The sequence below is a fragment of the Hordeum vulgare genome, chromosome 1H, assembly GCF_904849725.1.
Source record: "Hordeum vulgare subsp. vulgare chromosome 1H, MorexV3_pseudomolecules_assembly, whole genome shotgun sequence".
Lineage (NCBI taxonomy): Eukaryota > Viridiplantae > Streptophyta > Magnoliopsida > Poales > Poaceae > Hordeum > Hordeum vulgare.
In genome coordinates, this window is record NC_058518.1 from 411,227,838 (window position 1) to 411,248,914 (window position 21,077).

The 21,077-nt window shown below is 45.3% G+C and overlaps 2 protein-coding genes across 2 annotated transcripts; one reads left to right on the forward strand and one right to left on the reverse strand.

The window, feature by feature from the left end:
• The first annotated feature begins 5,787 nt into the window (after positions 1-5,787).
• LOC123441159 (TATA box-binding protein-associated factor RNA polymerase I subunit B-like) lies at positions 5,788-10,165 on the forward strand. The gene is made up of 5 exons (XM_045117666.1): positions 5,788-6,458; positions 6,544-7,142; positions 7,224-7,380; positions 8,745-8,869; positions 9,682-10,165. Exons 1-5 carry the CDS (start codon positions 5,840-5,842, stop codon positions 10,081-10,083), a joined length of 1,902 nt encoding a protein of 633 aa, XP_044973601.1. The 5' UTR covers positions 5,788-5,839; the 3' UTR covers positions 10,084-10,165.
• Positions 10,166-12,286: 2,121 nt separating this feature from the next.
• On the reverse strand, positions 12,287-17,073 carry LOC123441170. Its single transcript, XM_045117677.1, has 4 exons — positions 16,947-17,073; positions 15,487-15,549; positions 14,811-14,924; positions 12,287-12,765 (listed from the first exon to the last, which is right to left on the reverse strand). The coding sequence occupies exons 2-4, from the start codon at positions 15,529-15,531 to the stop codon at positions 12,643-12,645; spliced, it is 282 nt and encodes a 93-aa protein (XP_044973612.1). The 5' UTR covers positions 15,532-15,549; positions 16,947-17,073; the 3' UTR covers positions 12,287-12,642.
• Between the last annotated feature and the right edge of the window lie 4,004 nt (positions 17,074-21,077).

Below are 21,077 nucleotides of genomic sequence, written 5' to 3' on the forward strand. Positions count from 1 at the left end.
ACACTGCATATCTCAAGAGACCCCAAAGATGTCAACATATGGGTCTTGGACTGGATGACTCAGCACACTCATTATAAAGCTCCAGCCACAGAATTGCTTCGAGCTCTTCCAATGTCAATTCTTTCAAAAGATGCAGTCGGAATGTATGATGAAAGACACTGTCAGTCAAGCTCATGGAAGTCCTCATGAAGCCTTTGGACAAGGGCCAACCTCCAATGACTAGATTCCTGGTGCAGGATCTGAAGTATGAGCCCAGAACTATCTATAGGATCTTGTCATATTCCTTCGCACCTATCAAAGGGCATGACAATGAAGAAGATGGCGTAGGCATCATGAAGAATATCTTGTTCAACGTCATTCATGGCATCCCTATGAACCTTCATGATTTCTTCTTGAGGACTCTGGTTGACAATGCTTTGTCACCATATGAGTTGAAGATTTATGCGCCTTGGACATGAGATTCATCAGGAACAGATCTGGCATCAACTACCAAGCCGACTTTCAGAATCATCTCGGATATCTGCCGCCTATCAAAGTCAACAAAGAATCATTTGAACCAGTTGAAGGCAAAGTCAAGTTTGTGATTGATGAAGGAAATAGGCCTCTGGATGGCCAATTTCGCAAGGATGACTCTTATTCTTCATATGATGACACAACCACTCAAAACCCTTCAAGCCCAACTGCCCCAAGGGTGATGACTAACAGAGAGCTTCTCCTCAGTCTTCACCAGAAAGTCGATCGCAATCACAACTGGGTGAAACGCCAAACTGAAACGCCAGTTTGGCGCCATTGTGAAAACCCTCAACAAAACTCAAAATGCAGTGAAGAAAAATCATTATTATCTTCATGAGGTATTTGATCGCACTTGGGCCACATTGGCTCATCTGAAGACTTTTGAGGAACTTGAAGAAATGGAATTTTCTCAATACTTTGACTGGTCGTGGCCTCCAATGAAGAAATTCAAGCCTATTCCAGTTCCTGACTTGGAGGACAATTCATTTTCTTCATTTCGCATTGCAGAATCAGATGAAGGACCAGAGGACACTACAACTGGTCCAAGAAAGAAGCCTATTTCCAAGGATGCTCATGCCTCTACATCAACAAAGAAGTGAATTTCTTCAAGGGCTAGTCCTCGGTTTTGTCCATTTTCGTCACTTGATGACAAAGCATGAGAAATCTGAGAGTTAGTCTTCAAGTAGGATTCATTATGGGCTTATAAACTTTATTAAGTTACAAACTCTTAGTTCTTCTGTAGTTTTTGATGTAGTGAGTTGTAACTTAAGCCCGATGGTGTTCTGACTCTTTTGAAAAAAAATCCTCACATGCTTATTCCTCAAAGTTTATTAATACAGGCGTGCTGAAATTCGTCACACACCATTTTTCATCATGCATTTCTAATTCCTCATACTATATGTCAAACACATGCATGAATTGCAAGATACAGGGGGGGTCTCCATGATATAAATCATCAATGTGCATCTATTATTCAAAGCAAATTCCTCAAAATATGCACATCTTCACGGGGAGTTTCTCTGTATCTTGTTTTCAAATTCCTCAAACTATGTACTTACTTTCCATATTATTATCCTCATTGAAAACTTAACCTAATTGTCATCAACCACCAAAAAGGGGGAGATTGTAAGTGCATCTAGTGCCCCTTAGTGATTTTGATGGTTTGAAGACTTATAGGTTAAGAGATTGATATGTGTGTGAGTGTACACATGCTCTATGAGTCACTGAGGAGTTTGAGCTATCTGATGAATATTGACCCCTAAAAATGTATGTCTTCGGCTGAAGACTTTGGTCTTTCCTTGAAGACTTTGATCGCGAAGAAATTGTGATGAAATTGATATTCCTCATGAAGACATTGAAGATGAGGAATTCGGTGTGTCCTGAAAAAAACACTCTGAAGACTTTGAAGCGTGAAGATTTACTCTTTCTGTTTCATTTCTTTACACTTGAGTCATAGGAACACCGTACTGTTAAAGGGGGTCGAGGTAAAACTATGGAATGATTTTCCTCATGATGCTCAACCCAAGCCTAAATCTACCAAAGCCTCAAAGTGAGGAATATGAGAGACATGAGGACTTTCACAGTTGAAAGTTCCGACTGTTGCCGCGCCATGCGCCACCTCACCGATTTTATCCACCCAACGATCATATTATTAAAGGGCATTTATGTCAAATCATGTCAGGATGCTCCCAGGTTATAAATAGCCACCCCCAGAACCACTAGCTGGTTGGCTGCTCCGAGAGAAACTGACACTTGTCATTAAGAGCAACCCAAATTCCTCAGAGTCTTCAAGAGAAAATCATCAAGTGAGGAAATGCCCCAAACACCAAACCCAAACCAAAAACCCAAGTGATTGAGCATCACTAAAGAAGATGTTCCTGTGTGGAACCGACGCTTGTTACCTTTGAGGACTGTGCATCCTCTAAACGGTTAGGCGTCATGGTCTAGAGCATCCAACAGTCAATTGTGGATCACCAGGTGACCGAGTTTGTGAGGATTTGGAAGTCTGTCCTGAAGACTTACCACGAGTGTTGGGCGAGAACCGTGTGTCCTTAGATCAAGAACACTACGATAGGGACTGTGAGTCCTTTTGGTTTCAATACCAAGCCGCTCCGAACCAGACGTACAACTGTCACAACAGCTGGAACTGGGTCATCAACAACTGTCTTCATCGAGCTACGGGTTCTATTTCTTCAACTCTTTCATTTCCTCAATTGTATGTTGAAGACTTTCATCTGTACTGTTTGAAGAATTTGTCTGAAGACTTTCTCTGAATTTCCTCAACCTCAAATTCTTCACTTGAGTTAATCTTCACCTGCTTACTCATTACTTGTGAATTGTGCGAACCTAATCTCATAAATCTGATCGAGTACTTTGTTGTAGTCGTTTTTGCACACCTGATCCTGTACTACTTCCGATGCACTTAGTTCATGACTGAGGACTTTACTCACTAGGAATTTCCTAAGTGCTTAAATTGTAAAAATCACCTATTCACCCCCCGTCTTGTCGATATAACGCACTTTCACCGTCGGAATGACGAAGATGGCCTCCGATGATGATTGCCCCCTCTCGCAGGGTGCCACAAAGGGCTCCGGATGATATTTCTTCTACCCAGAGAGTTGCGCGACAGAGCGGAAGTTCTAGGTTAACTTTCGTGGGTTTGTGGATTTATAGGAATTTTCAGCGTTGGAATCACATCATCCAGAGCCAGGTGGGACGCACAAGCTAACAGGGCATGCCCAAGGGGGGTGGACGCGCCATGTTGGCTTGTGGCCCACAGGTGGCCCCCTCCGATGGTTCTTCGCTCTGGTATTTCTCATATTGTCCAGAAAAAATCGTCAAAAGTTTTGGGTGACTCCAAAAACTTTTATTTTTTGAATAAAAACAACACCATGATAATTCTTTTGAAGACAACATCAATTCGGGTTAGTTCTAATTAAATCATATAAAATGCATAAAAATCATATAGAAGTATTGTAAACATAGGTAAATAATGCATAAATACTTCATAAATCATCGATATGTTAGAGGCGTATCATGGTCCCGTGCTCGTTGAAGGCGTTGGACGTCAGGGGGACGAGCTTGTCCAGCCCCTCCTGGTTCTTGATGGTGGTGGGCAGCATGATCGGCTCCACCCGCGCTTCGATGGCAGCAGTGCTCTTCTTCTTTGGTGCCATGGCAGCGACAATGCAACGAGGGTGGAGATGGAGGCGGAGAGGAAGAGAAGCGAGTGATGCATGCACAAGGAAGGAGAAACAACTCATTAGGGAGACGTCTGATCGAAGGCAAGCAATGATGATGTTTTCCCGGCGTGTGCGACAGTCTTAAGGTAAGCGTGCAGTTACCGAGGCATCGTGGGGGAAGTGGGTGCGTCCCATCCAATCGCCGCTGCCACGCATCGCCTTTGGGCCCGGAAGTTCGTCGGGCCCTGTGGCATTTCGATCCACGCCATTTCGCGCACCACGAGCGAAATGTGTGCGTCGCGGCCCCGGGGGCTACTATCGGTCCAATGGAACCAGTGTACCACGACCCATCTACTGCCGGCCAAGCCGACTGTGCTAACAAGGCCTAGTGCGACATCTAGCCCACTGGAAGACTCTCGAGGCCAACTCGTGAGCCCGAGGCTTGGGGGGGAATTTCTCTCATAGAGGGACCCACCGGATGCTCGTCCATCGGCAACAAGAGTCCTTGTGAGGACTCCCCCGCGAGGCTGCTTCCTGAGAAGCCCTCCGCTCAGAGGGGCTATTCGACGTGGGCCACTCAACGGTCCGCCCGCCACATGCATGGCGTGCAACTTGAGCAGAGGGGGGCAAGGATGGCACCAGCGGGCACCACAGAAGAATCTTTCCTTTTTATGATAAAAGGAGAGCAAGCAGTTGTCCTTCCAGAAGGCGAGTCTCAACACTTACCAGTTTTGTGCAAGGATACCAAGGTGACACCGATCACGAGGATGAACATCACCGGCGAGCCCACGAGCGCGTCATGGACAGCGCCTTTGGCAGGATGAAGACCACCTTTTTCAGGAGAGATTGCATGTTTGTCCCCCTTTGAATTGCCTCCTTGTGGTCGCCCTTTTCCTGTCGGAGTCTTGGGAAGAGAGGCCCATGGTAAAGATAAGAGGTGCATGAGGCCACCGTAGATAAGGGAGATAGAGCGACCAGAGAAAGAGAGACCAAATTCCCCATTCTCCCTCGGAGAACCTTTTTCCTCCTTGTAGCTTGTAATAGTTATGCAACCCAAGTGAGAAGAACACAAAGCAGGAGTATGGTTTTACATCACAAGGTGGCCCGAACCTGGGTAAAGTCCGGCGTCCCTCTCGTGTGCAGTGTATATGGCTTTGACGTAGTCATGAGGCGAGGTTGTGGGTGCAACCAACTCCCCAGTGTTCGAACCGGGTTCTTGAGAGGTTTTCCCATAGGCACGAAACTGGTCTCCGACAGAGTTGGCTGTCGAACAGGAGGCAGGGAATATCACAAGGTAGAGTGGCTATGAAGGTGTTGACATATGTCGAGGAGAGGAATGGTGTGGCTGAGGAGAAGAAGCTTGTCCTCGAGGAGGAAATGTTGAGGACTGCTGCCGAGGCCGAGACGAACAAAAGGAAGGAGCCAGAGCAAGCACTCATGCTCACATATGTTTGACAATTTGATGGCATGGTAAAAGAAGATTTTGAGCAAGTTCGTCGTGAGATCATGGACACGCCAAAGCCGTCATCCTGCCAAGATCGTTGTAGTGCAACTTGCAATGCAAGCCCTTGATCTATGCTCAATGTCGCCTCCCGTTTATTCTCATTGAACTTTGTTTCGGTTCTTGTTAATGATATCCAACAAACCATGTCGTAGCTCTGAGTATAATTCTTGAACATGTGTGGTTTGAATTTGATTTCGTGCATTGCCTTTTGAAATGAATTTCCTAGAGTTAATGTTTTGAGGAATGATTAGAATGCAACTTCCGCTAAAAAAAGAAGATTAGAATGCAGGTTTAAAAAACCCAGGATTTCTTGGAAGTTAAATTTGTTTGGGGAAAAATGTTTTGGAGTCAGATTTTTTTAGGGGGTTGGGAGTGAGATAACAGTTGCCCTTAATTCGCTTGATTATTTTCAGGCTGGTAAACTTTTTTTTTAAGACATTCAGGCCGGTTAGCGTTTTTCTTAGGCCGGTTACAGAAAATCCGAATTCACGTGTACAGATAGCCCAGTGAAGGCCTACGGCCCAGGGCCTGCTATGGTAGTCCCTTAACTCTCAAGGGCCAGCGAGAGCGGCGCGCCCCGTCCCCTGCTCGACCCTAGTCACGGTGCTCGCCCTTGCCGGCGCAAGCCGACACTTCTCCCATGTATGACGGCGGCGGCGCCTCCCCGGATAACTACGGAGGAGGCGGCGGCGAAGGAGGAAGAATCCGCCTGGTCTGCGACGACTGCGGCGCGGCGGATGAGTACAACCCCGACGACGCCCAGGACGGCTTCTTCTCGTGCCGCCAGTGCTCCGCTGTCCACACTTCCACCCAGGCGACTGCCGCGGATCCCGACGATTTCCATGTCACCGGCAACATGTCCTTCCACCGTGTTAGCCAAGCCAACAAAACCCCCAAACCCCGCACCCCCGCGCCCTACCCAACCCCTTACCCCATTCGGCAGCCCCCTGCCGCGCCTGCCTTTCCTGACCTCGACGAGCCGTTCGACTTTGTGGTTGGCGCCGGGGCTTGGGGCGAGCCAGAGAAGCTGGGTGCTCGGGTCCGGTGGCGCTACGTTCAGGGGCTGCAGGTGATCCTGCAACAGCAGCTGGAAGTGCTGGTCAAGAGGTACCGGGTGGGCGCGCTTGTCTGCGGCCTGGCTGGAACTGTCTGGGTGCGGTGGGTTGCTGCCTCCAAGGTGTTCGACGAAATTTGGGTGCGGAAGGTGCTCGTAGAGGACGAGGCCGCGCAGAGACTGAAGAAGTGCTCTGCCAGTGGAGGTATCAGTTTACGCTCTTGTTCAGTTATTATAACATTGAAAAGGCCAGAACAAAGTTAGCCATATGTGTATCTCTTGCTGTGCAGGCGAACAAAAACCTCAAGAGGTGAAATGTGAATGGGTGGAGGAAGCCTTGCCACGAAAAGACAGGCGAAGGGTTGAGTTCATCTTTCTGCGCTCATTGAGAACGATGCTGCCAGTATACTCAACATTGTCTGTATGTTTCCTGGCCTGTCATATTGCCCGGGAAGCCATCCTACCAACTGACATTTACAGGTGGGCAATGGAAGGTAAGCTTCCTTATGTGGCAGCATTTACCGAAGTAGAGAAGCTTCTTGGGGTCTCTTTAAAACACTGCCCTTTGAGTGCAAGACAACTATTCAGGCCAGTCCGAGTGATTGGAGCATGGCAACTGGAAGCTTCAGCTGGGTCCATAGCACAACGAATAGGATTGCAGCTTCCTTCTGTTAATTTCTATGCTATTGCTCAACGCTACTTGAATGAGTTGTCTCTGCCGATAGAAAGAATACTCCCTCATGCTTGCCGCATCTATGAGTGGGCATTGCCTGCAGAACTATGGTTGTCTAGTAATCCAGCAAGGGTCCCCACACGGGTCTGTGTAATGGCTATACTAATTGTGGCTCTAAGAGTTCAGTATAACATCAATGGTCAAGGGATATGGGAGGTGAGTATGCCATATAGGGTCACTCTCTTAAGTCATGTAAATCTTTAATATAATGTACTGAACTTCCTTTTTGCGCTTCAGGAGATTTGTGAGACAGGAAGAAATGCAGATGGGTCTGACCCTGATGCAAATTTACCACCATCTAAGAGGCCTGAAGGCGGCACTAGTGAGGAATTCGGCACAAGGGAATTGCTATGCACTCTTGCAAGTGCCTATGATAAAATTGATGTTGCGCATGGTAACTTTCAATGACCATTTGCTTCAATCCACATCATTTTTTTCTTGCAATTTACGCATGTCAGGTCTCACCCTTATACTGCCCATTAGTGATTTATTAAATACTTACCTCCTCTGTTAGTAAATGCTCCCTCCGTCCCAAAATTCTTGTCTTAGATTTTTCTAGATATGGATGCATTTAGATACTAAAACATGACTAGCTACATTCATATCTAGACAAATCTAAGACAATAATTTTGGGACGGAGGGAGTACATGTTATTCTAGCTTCTAGTGCAGTAGCTATGTCATAAGAGAGACTACTATGGTATTAGCTACTACCTCCATTCCTAAATATAAGATGTTGAGACAGTTTAATTTAAGATTCCCCAACGTCTTAATACTTCCTCCGTTCCTAAATATAGTTCTTTCTAGGGATTTCACTACGGACTACATACAGATGATAGACATACTTTAGAGTCTAGATTCACTCATTTTGCTTCGTATGTAGTCCATAGTGGAATCTCTAAAAGGACTAATATTTAGGAACGGAGGGAGTATTTAGGAATGGAGCTAGTATTATGGTAGCCTTGTCATATTCCGTGTCAACAGGTTATACCCTCTTATGTGTAGAGCCGCCAGTCTATCTCACCATGGTAATTTTCAGTTACTGAGGTAGGATATGTACGGATCATCGCTATAGCTGTATTTCAACTTTTTTGGACATTCACTTAGTATTAGGCAAGGCTAGAATAGCATGTATATTTTGCGTGTGTGTGGCTTTCTTCCTTGCTATAAATAACTTTTGACATTTCCTGGATCTCAACTTCTACACTTAAATAGAGAGCTCTCCAATGCTTGTTAGTGTCTGACACTAGGCATGAACATTTGTGGGGCATCTGCACCAGGCAGCATTACAAAAATTAACAAACAATGCATACGTATCTTCCACTGAGAAATACTGGTTTTCTGCAGTACCTCTGGATTGTCCAGTAAGCACATTCTCATGCTTCCTTACACAAACAGAGAGTTCTGATAAAGACAGTTGTAGGACAACTCATTATGTGTCAATTTTTCAACCAAGACAAAACTGCTTTTCTATGTTTCTTTTGTGCAGATGGTGCTCAATAACTTCCCTTTAGCATTGTAACTAGATGTGTATTTATACCAATATGTTTTATTATCTTAAGTGAAGTATAGAAGTAAAATAATTTCAATGTATATTGGATAAAAAATGTACATGTCGTTCTCATAAGTTGTTCACAATGATATGTTTGTTCAAAGTTATAATGGTTTGACTGAATGCATTCTAGTGTGGCACTTGTTGTGACTGGACCAAATATTTACTAGTGGTACAAAATTGACTATAAGTTCTCTAATCCTACAGACTATTCGAAGGACCTTCACTCTTATCTCAAATACTGCAAAGATATCATTTTCCCTGGAATTGCATGTTCAGTTGAAGAGGATCACTTAATAGGGATCTTCCAGGATATGTACAAAGGACGAGAGGTAATGCGCCCAGTTTGATATTGTTGTCAACTCTTATTCCTTTTTTGCATCAAGCAGTAAAGCTGCGGTGTCTCTCCCCATGATTGTCTCCATCATGGAGTACTTTCCATCTTATTTGGCTCCTCAAATTCTTACCGTAATCTCATTTTGTCTTGCTCTACTTTAATGTTTTCCCTTTTATGGGCTGGATTAGTCCACTTTGAAGTTATTAGCTGTATTGGCATCTACTGTAAACAAGGTTAAAAACTGGTGTCACTAGGCGCTCCCCTGGGCATGCATAAGCAATAGGCAACAGCTGAACGAGTAACCTTGGCACTAGTTGGTGGTCTAGGTGGCAAGCCTGGAATCGACCTTTTCTGCCAGGGAAGCGACATACCAGGGAGGGAACTGCTGTTAGCCTGTTACTTGCAAGAAAATTGATATTCATAACAAGTTCTCTATATTTTCCTCGCCACATATTGATTTTTAACTTCAAATTTATACGGATGTAGCCTTCCTCTTGGGTGCAAACCATTAACAGAAGGGTGGTATGCATGGATGTTATTTCAAAAACAAAATCAGCATGGAAAAAAATGTAAATGATTTTAGAAATGAAACACAAATAGACTGAAAGATTTTTTCTGGAGCTCCCAAAATATTAAATTGAAAGATGAACAAGAAAGTTGCTATTCATAAAAAGGGTCTCTATTCATTTGCAGCACATACTTATTTTGGACCTAAAATTAACATGGATGTAGCACCTCGAGGATTATCCACGCGTCTTTTGTGGGTGATTCTGCTGTGATTTGATGGCTATACCTTTTGCATTGTAGGATGGGAATCCAAAAGCTCGCATGGAGGAAACACAAACCACAAATGAAGTGATGAATAAACGATGTCGGGATGGAACTTATGTTGGTGCAAGGAGCTTTTCTGCATCATCATCAGAGATAGAAAGGATTAAGGCAGAAATGGAAGATCATGGGTTTTGTTATCTGCCGCCAAGGAAGTGGCTTAGATCAAACGGTTACCTTCACTATAGAAGGAAGACAATAACCGGTAGTCTTGTTTGCATCGGACATGCTGATTATTACGTGTTGATACGCTCGTTTGCAAAGCTTGCAGAAGTTGATGTTAGGGTTCTGCATACCAGTGTGCTAAAACTTGAGAGGAGACTTGCCTGGATAGAAGAGCGAATAGGCAATAGCTTGGGATGCCTTGCAGAATCTACCTAGACAAGCAAATGATGCGCGAAAGATGTGTTCCTTCTTTTCAGCAAAAGGAAATGACATGTTTCAGGCTGCAAGTCTTTATGGATGTGCCATGCCAATGTGTTGAGAAAAGTTTTACTCTTTTTTTTTAACTGACAGTCAATAGAGCTCATTTTACAGCTCTGGGGTGAGGAATACCTTCAGTCTGAATACATGTAGTAAGCTGCGCCGGAGCAGCACCACGCCAGTCTCCGGTCAAGGAAATTTTGCACACAAATGCGCACACACCGAAAGTGCCCTTCTGCTCGGCGAACAGCAAAACCAAAAAAAAAAACTATACCAATTCAGAAAAATCTGAATTTTTGTGTGAACATTTTTGTGTGAACAACATTGACAAAATTTTTAAGTGCATGCAAAAAAAGGCATGAAATAACATTCCAATAAGGCATGGCAAAAAAAAAACGATACTCTGAATATGCGCATTTTTAGAGTATCGAATTTTTTTGCCACGCCTTGTAGGAATATTATTTTGTGCTGAATTTTTGCAAACACTTACAACTTTTGTCAATGTTGTTTACAAAAAAAGAAATTCAGATTTTTTTTAAATTTATTTTGATTTTTTCGATTTTACCGTGCATCAAGCTCATTTGAGCTCGGGAGTAGAAACTCTGCGTTCCGCACACACATTCTTACAGATAAAAGACAACCTAAAGGAGCTGAGAACCTATCTAAGCTCCTTGATTTCCTGTATAAGTCCCATGATCTCAGACCTGCCTTGCCGCCTATTGTTCTACATACCCACCAAAACAAGAGAACCAGTCTTGTACTCCAGGTTATGCCAAATGAATGCCATCACGGAGTAAGTGTATCAGCTGTCAAGGGATTCAGCACATTTTCATATCTCTGAGCAGCTGCAAGGAAGAACTGCCCACCTGTATCCCTGGCAATAACTGTAGTAGTCAACGATCAAATTTTCACATGTAAGAGCATCTTCAAGAACATACCCATATTTGCTCTCAATACCCAAAAACTGCTTTTAGGTGACTATCCATAAATGGTCCAAGAGCATACCCATAAATGGTCCTCACCAAAAAAAATTAGGTGACTATCCATAATCTAGCCCAGAATTAGCATATATGGGTATTGTGGGGCAAATACCCATCCGACCCAAATCTCGCGCGGGAACTGGAAACCGCTCGCGCGGAAGTTTCCTCGTCGCCTCCTCGCCTCCCCGCCCGACCCCGCCACCGCGCGCTGCCGTCGCGCCGGCCGCCGCCGCGCCATGGATGAGGGGGCCGTCGACCCTCCCGCCTAGGGTTGGCGAAGCCGCCGCGGCCGGTCGCCGCCACCCCCGCTTCTCCTGGCACGCCGGAGAGCGCCGCCGAGCCTGCTCCGACCGCCGCCCCGTCGAAGAAGGGCACGACAAAGCGGCCTCCCCGGGACCCGGCGCTCGCGGCGAAGAAGGCGGCCAAGAAGGCCGTGGCGGCGCCTCTGCCGCCATGCCCTCCCGCACCTCAGGCGGCTCAATCACCGCCGATTGTGCCCGTGCCGGCGTCGCCGACGGCCACCACGGGTACTGCCCTCATGGTGCTCGACCAAATGCCCGCAAGGTAATTGCATTGTTTTTTTTTGTTTTTAAATTCCTGTTTGTTGTATGTTTGATTTGTAGTCAAATGCAATTCTATTAAATTCGGATTATATTGTGTTGGTGTATGATAAATGTTGAAGAGAAGTAGGGAGAAGGAAATGATCAAAACAATGAAACCAGTTTTTGGGTATCCAAATATGGGTAAGCTTGAAAAACAGATTTTTTTTTTGAATACCCAAACCTTCTCTCTCCTGTACCCATAATGGTTTTGACTACCCAAAATATGGGTATGCTCTTGGAGATGCTCTAAGCCTATCTTTAACATCTCAAACGCCCAGCAATAATGTCGACATTTTTAATTGGAATTCTCAGAATTTCATAAGCTTCAGTTAGGTTTGGTATTTGGGTCGAAGGTCCTCGTGCCATCTACACCCTCTCTAACAGAGGTGAAGCGGATGATCTTGAAGTTGCTCTCCTAAACCCCAGTGCATCTGCACCTAAGATTTTGTGCCCACCGATATGATCCTGTGCTTGCATAAATTCCATCAACTGTGCAATATCTCATGTATGTAGTAACCATTAGAAAAACTAATGGGAAGTATTTAGATTTCAAAATAAAAAGAGAGCCAAAGGGGGGTCTTCACAATCAGATTCAGGGTCCATTATAAATTAGCTGTAAGAAAAACGTGATGCATTTCACAACCCATGAACTGGTTCAAAGAATGCAAAACTGAGCATCCAATGAACCAGATTAAACAGAAGACATGACACATCCCATATGGTAAAGATATGGACGCCAACTAATAGATGCAAGTGGCTTGAAAAATGATCACAAACGTTGACATCCGCCAGGAAAATGTGCTTTTCAGCGCTGTAAACCAAATAAGGCCTCGCCTCAAGCATGCTAGCTTATTTACATCTTTACGATCACAAATCAGCGCCTATCATCCTGACTACTGAGATATTCTCATCTCCTTGCAAGATGCAGATGAAGCTTATGGGATTTCGTTCCTGTCTTCTTTCATTGTCCCGGAGGATGATGGTTCGCCGCTAGAATCTGGGGAGGCAGCTGCCTGCCGTGGCTCTTCCTTCAAAGAGGTGGGCATCCCTGAAATTTCCTGGGGAAATGGGAGACAGAAGATCTGGCTTAGCATCCTATCAGCCTGATGGACTCAGGGCCAGAAGAAATAACCGCGGAGTTTGTTGGCTACCAGAAGCATGAATTTTTTTAAGGTTAACAGAAGCATGAATTGCCGGGTGTCAATTGTTTATATAGCCACTATCCTCACCAAGACATGTGTTTTGCTAATCAAATTGCATTCAAGCATAAAATAGTTAGGCTGCGGACTTAAACTTCATGAGTAGAGATACTTAGTTTTGAAACGCTTGGAGTTCAAGGGGTAGAACGTGCAACTTGAAGATAAAACACTGCTTGTTCCTTATTTTGGGTGAGATGGGTAATCAGAAAGTGCACTTTTGGAACAGCTAGGCCTAACAGGCCCATAGCCATATGCCAAAGCCAGAATAGTTAGGCTTTTGTTTGCACCCCTTGCTAATTTAGTTTCAAATGCAAGAATGCAGCTAACTAACATCTTAATTGCACCAGAAACACGTTATTTTTTCGAGTGAATATCCCAAGACATAAACACAAGGTGAATAGAACAGTTGGTTGCCAGTTGGCACCGACGATGGCGACACCTGCGGGCGTCGTTCCCCTCTTTGGAGGTGGCTTCGTGGGTGCTCTATTTCATCTCCCAAAGTCTGTGGTATTGAATCCTCCAGGCGGAAGTTCAAGTCCCCTGTTTCTGCCGGAAGAGGGGACGGCGGCGTCCTCGTCGCTTCCTCCTTGGAGGCGTCACATTAGGTAAGACACCGTGCGAAGTTGCCATGCCAGTGTCCGTGGCGGACGCTGTGGTCGAGCCATCGAATCGGGCAGTGAACGGCCTCACCCGATGTGGAGGTCAAAGAGGTGGCTCCGGATCTCGACGTCCTCTTAGGGTGTCGACTTGGGGCCGGCGTGGATGCTGGAGCAGCTGCCTCGGGTCTGGTTGTGGGGTGTTGGCTCCTATTGCTTGGGTGACGGAGCCGGCGGCTCACCTAGTGCTTGGCCTCAGGGTCAGCGTGTGTTTTAGGTATGTAAGTCAGAGCAGTAGCTCCAAAAACTTGCTTGGGTGACTGAGTTGTCGACTCATCTGGTTGTGGCCTTGGGACCAGCATGTGTGCCGGAGTCAACGCAGCGGCTTCGAATCTGGTTGTAGGGTGTCAGCTCTAGTTGCTCGTGTGGCGAAGCCGGCGGCTCGCATGGTGCACGATCTCGGTGCTGGTGTGTGTCACTGATGTATCAGTTTCCGAACAATTTTCCCTATTAACTGGCCATTTCTTACTCTTCTTAATGGAAAGACAAAGCTCCTGCCGTTTGCTCGAAAAAAAAAGAACAGTTGCACACCCTTCAAGCAAACAGCCGAAGGGTTCAAAACTCGAGTGACAAAGGGAAAGGATAATAATTATGCAAGTTAGAATAAATGATCAAATGAAAAGAAGAAAAGCATCCATTGAGTGATCAAATGATCATGGCGAATATCATTTGTCGATATTTAACTAAAGGGCATTAATTTACATTATAGGGTGTAAAGAAACAGGTCAATTTGAACCATAGGAAATCGTAGCGAAAGATGAAATGCATAAAGTTCAGAAATTGTTCAAAACAGTTCCATGTTTGGTTCCCATGCACGACAATCCTCTTGCAAATATGTGTGTCTGAATCGCGAGACAGAAATAATATCTCATGTAAACCACTGTAGGCGAATGGTGCATAAAATTTATGATCCCAGAGGTCCAGAAATCCTAAATATAAAAGTGCCCTCCAGAAATAAGAATCATTGAAAGGTACCGAATTGGTATATCTGGTTCAGGGTCAAATTTGTTGCTATAATAATTCCTTCCTTTGCTTAAGAATAGACATGTTACTCTTGAGTATGTAAAGGCCTGGGCCGCTCTATGCTTGGGGAAATTAATCATGAGCACCTAAAAAACTGTTGTGGGTACACAAAGAAGAAATTCTGGCAGGAACAGGCACTCGCATGCTCAGGGCCAACATTAAAAATGATGGTAATAAATGTGCAACATTAGAAAAACACAACAAGTTACAGGATAGCAAATCTACCTTCATAAGATGCAACCGGAGATCAGTCGGACGAACTCCCTCACCAATGCACACCATAACAAACTGTGAATAGTTGAAAAGAACATCTGCAGCAGCTTGCTTCTTCTGCTGAGTCTGAAAAACGTAGGCATATTGTTCACAACAACAGTAAAACCTCAAGAAGAGTGGAATTTTTTTTTATCCTTACAAACAATTGATTTGGAAACACAATTCCCACCAAAATCTTGTTCAAGTAAAAGCATAAAATAAGATGAACTGGTCCAATTGTTACATCATACTACTTGAAGATATCTTATGTGCGTCTAGCATTGGTAAACAACGTAGCAACTCTCCCATGTGTCCAAACCGGTGCAAATCAGAGAATTTCCAACACTTCTCGCAAAAAAAGAAAAGAGAATTTCAGACATATAGCAACATGTAAAAGAAAAACCCAGACTCTTCTCTTTCTTACTCCGCTGATATTTACAGGGCATGGTTGGCCAGCTTAACTTGAACTTTGAGCACTATTTAACCGATAATATGCGAGTAATGTTACACAAAATTGGTAATATCAGATGCGCATTAAAAACATTTCCTGTGATTGTGATCCTGTAGCCATGAGAAAAATATTGTACAAGAGATATCTTGTGGTAATTCAATAGTAAAAGCTCCCTATAATAAATTAAAAGATGGGTACCTCATAGTCATCCTCGGAGGTCATAGGAGTGTCTTGTGCAGCCATTCTTTATATCTTCAAATCCTGTTTGAGGTAGGGGGCAGATCACATCAGAAATAGATGAATGGTGCTTAAGCCAACTACGTTTATCTAGATTTGGAGAGAACGAAAACACCGGTTGACAGAATCCCAATTCCATGTGTACTATTTGGATATTGTTGCAAAATTGCAGCAGTGACTATTTTGTTTATGCATAGCATCCATAAGGCCATAATAACCCAAAACAGCAATATAATATCCTAGTTCTAAGTATACTATTTGGATGGAAATTTCATCAAAAGAACAAAAACTAACAGAAAAATACCGCCAAAAGGGGGTTGGCATTTACAAATCAAACAAGAGATGACATATCTACCTATTTCGCTATTTCTTTACCATCACCTCGAGCTCAGCCAAAAGAATATGTAACATAAGCAAAGCAAATGGCAGAACAAAGGCCTCCCATCAGCCATTCTACCGAGCAAAGCTACAAAGATATCCATATACTAAGGGCCTGTTCGGATCTCCTCCGGCTCGACATTCCGCCAACTCCGCGAAGCATAGGCCTCCTGCAGTGCAAGTCGGTGAAGCAGCGGAACCTCAGCTTCGTGAAGCCGAACTCGTGGAGTTCGTTGAATGCCCTCACGACGTGGAGGGTGCCGCTTCGACTAGCTTCTCCTTCCTCAGGCCTCGTTTGGCACAAGGGGGGTGGAGGGGTTGAGAGGGGATTACCCCCGCGGGGACAGAAAACCCCAAAAATCTCCATGAGTTCATTTGGTACACAGGGTTTGCGATGGACAAACCCCTCCGAACCACCAAAATCCCCACCCCCTTGGGGGCTTGAAAACCACTTGTGCCAAACAAGGCCTAGTGACTCGCTATCTCCCCTTGTTGTCGTGCTAACCTCGTAGCCGGGAGACACTCAGACGGCGCAGGAGCAAACTAGGAGGGGTGTGGAGGTAGACTGGGTTCGCGGCGCTCGACACAGACCGCGAGTGGCTGTGAGGCGGCCAGAAGGGACGGCAGCGACGAGCTACCGCGGCGGCGGCGAGTGCGCTAGGCACGGGGACGGCACAGGGCACGAGAGCGCACGGGAGGAGAGGCTAAAGAACCGGCGGCTCACACTGAACACTATAGGGTGCTCTGGGAGGCCAGGGGAGGTCGAGGGTGTCGACTTCGACGACGGAATCGGGGGGCGGGGCGTCGAATCGCGGGGAGGGCGGGTCGGGGATGATTGGCTCGATGTGGGCAACGGGAGAGGCTTCAGAATCACCGCAGGAAGCTAAGGAAGCACATGGAAAAGGCCGGCCTCGTCGGAGCGATAGATCGCGTGGCGGCGGGCCCGTACCGGAGGCGAGGAAGACGGAAGGGGCAACGGCGATTTAGGTCACCACGGGCCGATTTCTCACGGGGGAGGCGAAGCTAAGAGCACGCACGCTTACCAAGCAGAGCAGTGGAATCCGGATCGAACCCCCCAATCAGGGACGTAGGAGGCGGGGAGGCCGGAGGAGAGGAACGAGGAAGACGAGCGAGTTCTGGAGAACGAGGAAGATGAGCTTGACACTCGCTATCATTTGCGGGGAGCGGCTATGTATCGCCATGATGCGAGACAACTGAGGTTTCGCCTCAAGGCGCCCTCCCGTCGCTATTATTGGGCCGGCCCAGCAGGTTTGTTCGTTTTTTTTCTCTTGTTCATATTTTCGAAAGAAATATTCTAAATACCTAGTATATTCTAAAAACTTTAAATAACTTTTAGAAAAAATAGAAAATTGTGAACTTGAATTTTCTTCAACGCAGTGTAATTTTTTTACATAATATTTTATAGAAAAAATGATAGCATTAAAAAAAAGTTCATATCCAGTTAAAAAATGTTCACGCATTTAAAAAATAAGTATACACCATTTTAAAAATGTAACTTAAAATAATAATACGGGTTATCATATCTGTTGCATCATGATCTGGCATCTTTTGCCCTGATATAGATTGATCAACATGCCATAGCGTGTCTTGTGCATATACCCTAGAATTAGTATCGTGTCCCTTCAGCTTAAATTGAAAATCAATAAATTCTTGTAGTCATTTTTTGTTTGCAGAACAACTAGGCTTTATTAAGGGAGACGCTGCGCTTGCACCGACGGATATGTAAGAAATATCCACCACCGGTATAGCCGTCCGATATAAGCGTTGTCGTCCGTCCGGTTCGATATCTTCCGACCAAATAGAACCTGAAATTGCTGCTATCAGTTTCAGAAACTGATAGGCTGTTGCAGTTCCGACAGACTGTGCGCCCACCGCGGCGCCGCCCGCAGCCACCGCCTCCAACCACCGCGCCGCCGCCCCGGTAGCAACTGCTCCAACCACCGCGGCGCTGCCCGCAAACCACCGCGGCCCCCGACAAACCTACGCCGCCCGCAACCTCACGACGCCGGCATGCCTGAACTCCATGGCGCACCACATCGCGCGCCAGATGGTCAGATCGGACGCCAACCTAGCTGACCGAGCCCGGCCATCTTTCTCAGCTCCAAGCGCCTTCGGGAAGCTTCCGCCGCGAGCTGGATCTTCAAGTTGGTTCACAAATCCTTCGGTGGTGTTTCCTGAACCCACATCGAGGAGATCCCGTCAACAAAATTCGGTGAGACCTCCTGTTTCTGAAACTGTAGCTCTGATCCAAAGTGAAAGAATGAACACCTGTGTGTTTCTCAACCTGTTCCTGAACCTGCCTAGTTTCTGAACCTGTTCCTGAATTTTTTTACTAGTGAAAGAATGAACCTGTTTCTGAACTTAGTTGCAGAAACAATTGCCTAGTTTCTGAAATTAGTTGGAATAACAGAACAATGAACCTGTTCCTCTCAAAAACAGAGCAAAATGAGCCTCTATAGCTTCTGAAACAATTGTCTAGTTTCAAAAATTGAACCTGAAAATATTGCCTGTTTAGTTGTCCCCCTGCTCCCAATTTCAGTTACTATTGATTTGATTTTGTTGCAACACTATCATATGTGATTTTTGAGGTATGAAATGACTGCTGCACAATAATTTTGTTGCGGGAACATGTAACTGAAGGTGAAGGAAGCTATGTCCATGGAATTTTTTCTGCTCCTGATGTCGAAGATTCAGAAGGTTTGTTGTTTGCTAAAGATGCAAGCCAATATGATTCAGATGATGGAGATGTTTATTCCCAGCCGCTACCGCCCTATGTTGGGATGGTGTTTGACACAGTTGACGATGCTCGCAAATTCTACAACGACTATGCATTCAAGTTGGGTTTTGGAACGCATATATCTACTTCAAAATTCACCCAGAAGAGAGGCCAAAAGAAACAGGATGCAACCCTGATAAAGAGGGTCTTTGGATGTGTGCACGCTAGATAGCCCGTTAAAACGGAAACCAGCAGCACGTCAGAGCGCATTGCAACTGGAACCAGCAACTCTAGTAGGCAGCCTAGTGAGGGGATGGATGTCACAAGAAAATGTCAAAAAAAACAGAATGCTCCGTCATGATTGTAGGGTGCATATATTGTTGGGCTAAGGGAGGGGAGGTGGACAGTGACTTGTTTTGTTGCGGAGCATACACATCCGATGATGGATCAGCCGGAGCGTGTTAGGTACTACCGCTCGCACCGCAACATACCCAGCGAGGATTACCAACTGTTGTTGACGATGCATGATGTGAACCTCTCCAATTCAGAATGCATGAGTGTCCTTGGCAGGATCCATGGAGGTGACACTAGGATACTCCCGTATGTGAAGAGAGACGTTACAAATAAACGTGCAAAACTCAGTAGAGGGTTAACATTCCGAGACATGGATATGACAGTGAAGTATTTTGAGAGGGGGAAGGGTGAGAATCCAGAGTTTTTCTTTGTGAAACAGCAAGATCCTGCAATAAACTCAGTGACTGCCTTGTTTTGGGTTGATGGGAGAACAAGGGCGTTGTACCCGAAATACAAAGATTGTGTATTCTTCGATACAACGTTCTGCACAAACAGATACAACATGCCATTTGCTCCTATAGTTGGTGTAAACAACCACCTCCAGACAATTGCACTAGGATGTGCCCTGTTGCCGGATGAAACTATTGACACATTTAAGTGGGTGTTCCAGCAGTGGATGGTTGCGATGGATAACGAGCATCCTGCCAACATCATGACTGACCAGGACCAAGCGATGGCAACAACCATTGATCAAGTGTTCCAGAACACTTGCCATAGGTGTTGCAAGTTTCATGTGCTTAGCAATGCACGGTCCAAGTTGGGGGGTTGTTGAGCACGAACGAGGCTTTTGCAGATGTGTTCTACACTTGTATCAACCAATCTGAAACTGTTTTAGAATTTGAGGAAACATGGCAGCACATGCTGCATGGTTTTGAAGTTGCAGAAAACAAACACCTCAAGAATATGTGGCGAACAAGGCACACGTGGGTACCAGCATATTTCAAGAACAAATTCTTCCCGTTCACAAGCACAACATGCAGGTCTGATGGGATCAACTCATATTTCAAGACCCTGATTCGACCAGCTGACTCCGTTTGGAGGTTTGTGCAGCAATATGAAATGTGTTAGGAAACTATGCTTGATCGTGAGGACAATGTTGGATTCACTGGTGAAACAACAGCTCCACCACTATACTCTCGGTAGACATACTTCTCATGCTTTGCCAAAAAATCAAAAACAAACAAAAAATTGTTGTTGTTGACTTATTTTTTCTTATGTTGTTGCAGCTACAACATTGAGCGCCAAGCTGCTGCGTACTACACCCGTAGTGTCTTTGGTAAGTTTCAGAAACAGGTGACAACTTGTACTGGCTTCATTATCAACCAAGACACTGACTACCAAGGACACGGTGCCATGTTTGAGCTGAAAGCAACCTCCTATGAGAATCCGAAGCCATATTTCTGTGCGTGTTGTGATGGATGAAGGGCTGTTTGAGTGCAGCTGCCACTACTTTAAGATGAATGGGCTGATTTGTGAACACATAATAAGGGCAATGGTTCATCTCAGCGTGCAAGTAATTCCGCAACAATACTTATTGGAGAGATGGTCTGAAGCAGCCACAACAAGCATGGGTAGGACTGGCAGGTTGCTGGACTTTGGGAACCCCTCGACAAACACTCTGAAATACAACTCGTTGTGTCGAAGGTTGACATGGCTTGCCTCTAATGCATGTTGCAACGATGATGCCTACAGAATATTGGATGATGCAATTAAAGCCCTTGAGCCTGCCATAGCAGCGGCCAAGAGAGGAGCCATGCCTGTTCAACAAGCTGCACAACAGAGTGAACCTCCAACAGCAGCCGTTACGGCAACGGTACCACTAAATGGTGGCATGCCACAACACCAAAGCTCCGATATGATGCAAAACCCAGCTTGTGTGCCTAAGAAAGGCCGGCCAACTGACAGAGAGAAGAGAAAGAAGACCCTTGTAGAGCAGCGAGATGATGAACAAAAGAAGAAGATAAAAAATCAAGAGAAAAAAGCAACAACGTCAGGCAAGAGAACAACTCCAAAAAGGACTGTTCGCTGCAAGCATTGCAACGAATTAGGACACAACATTCAAACATGTGGCACCCTAAAAGCT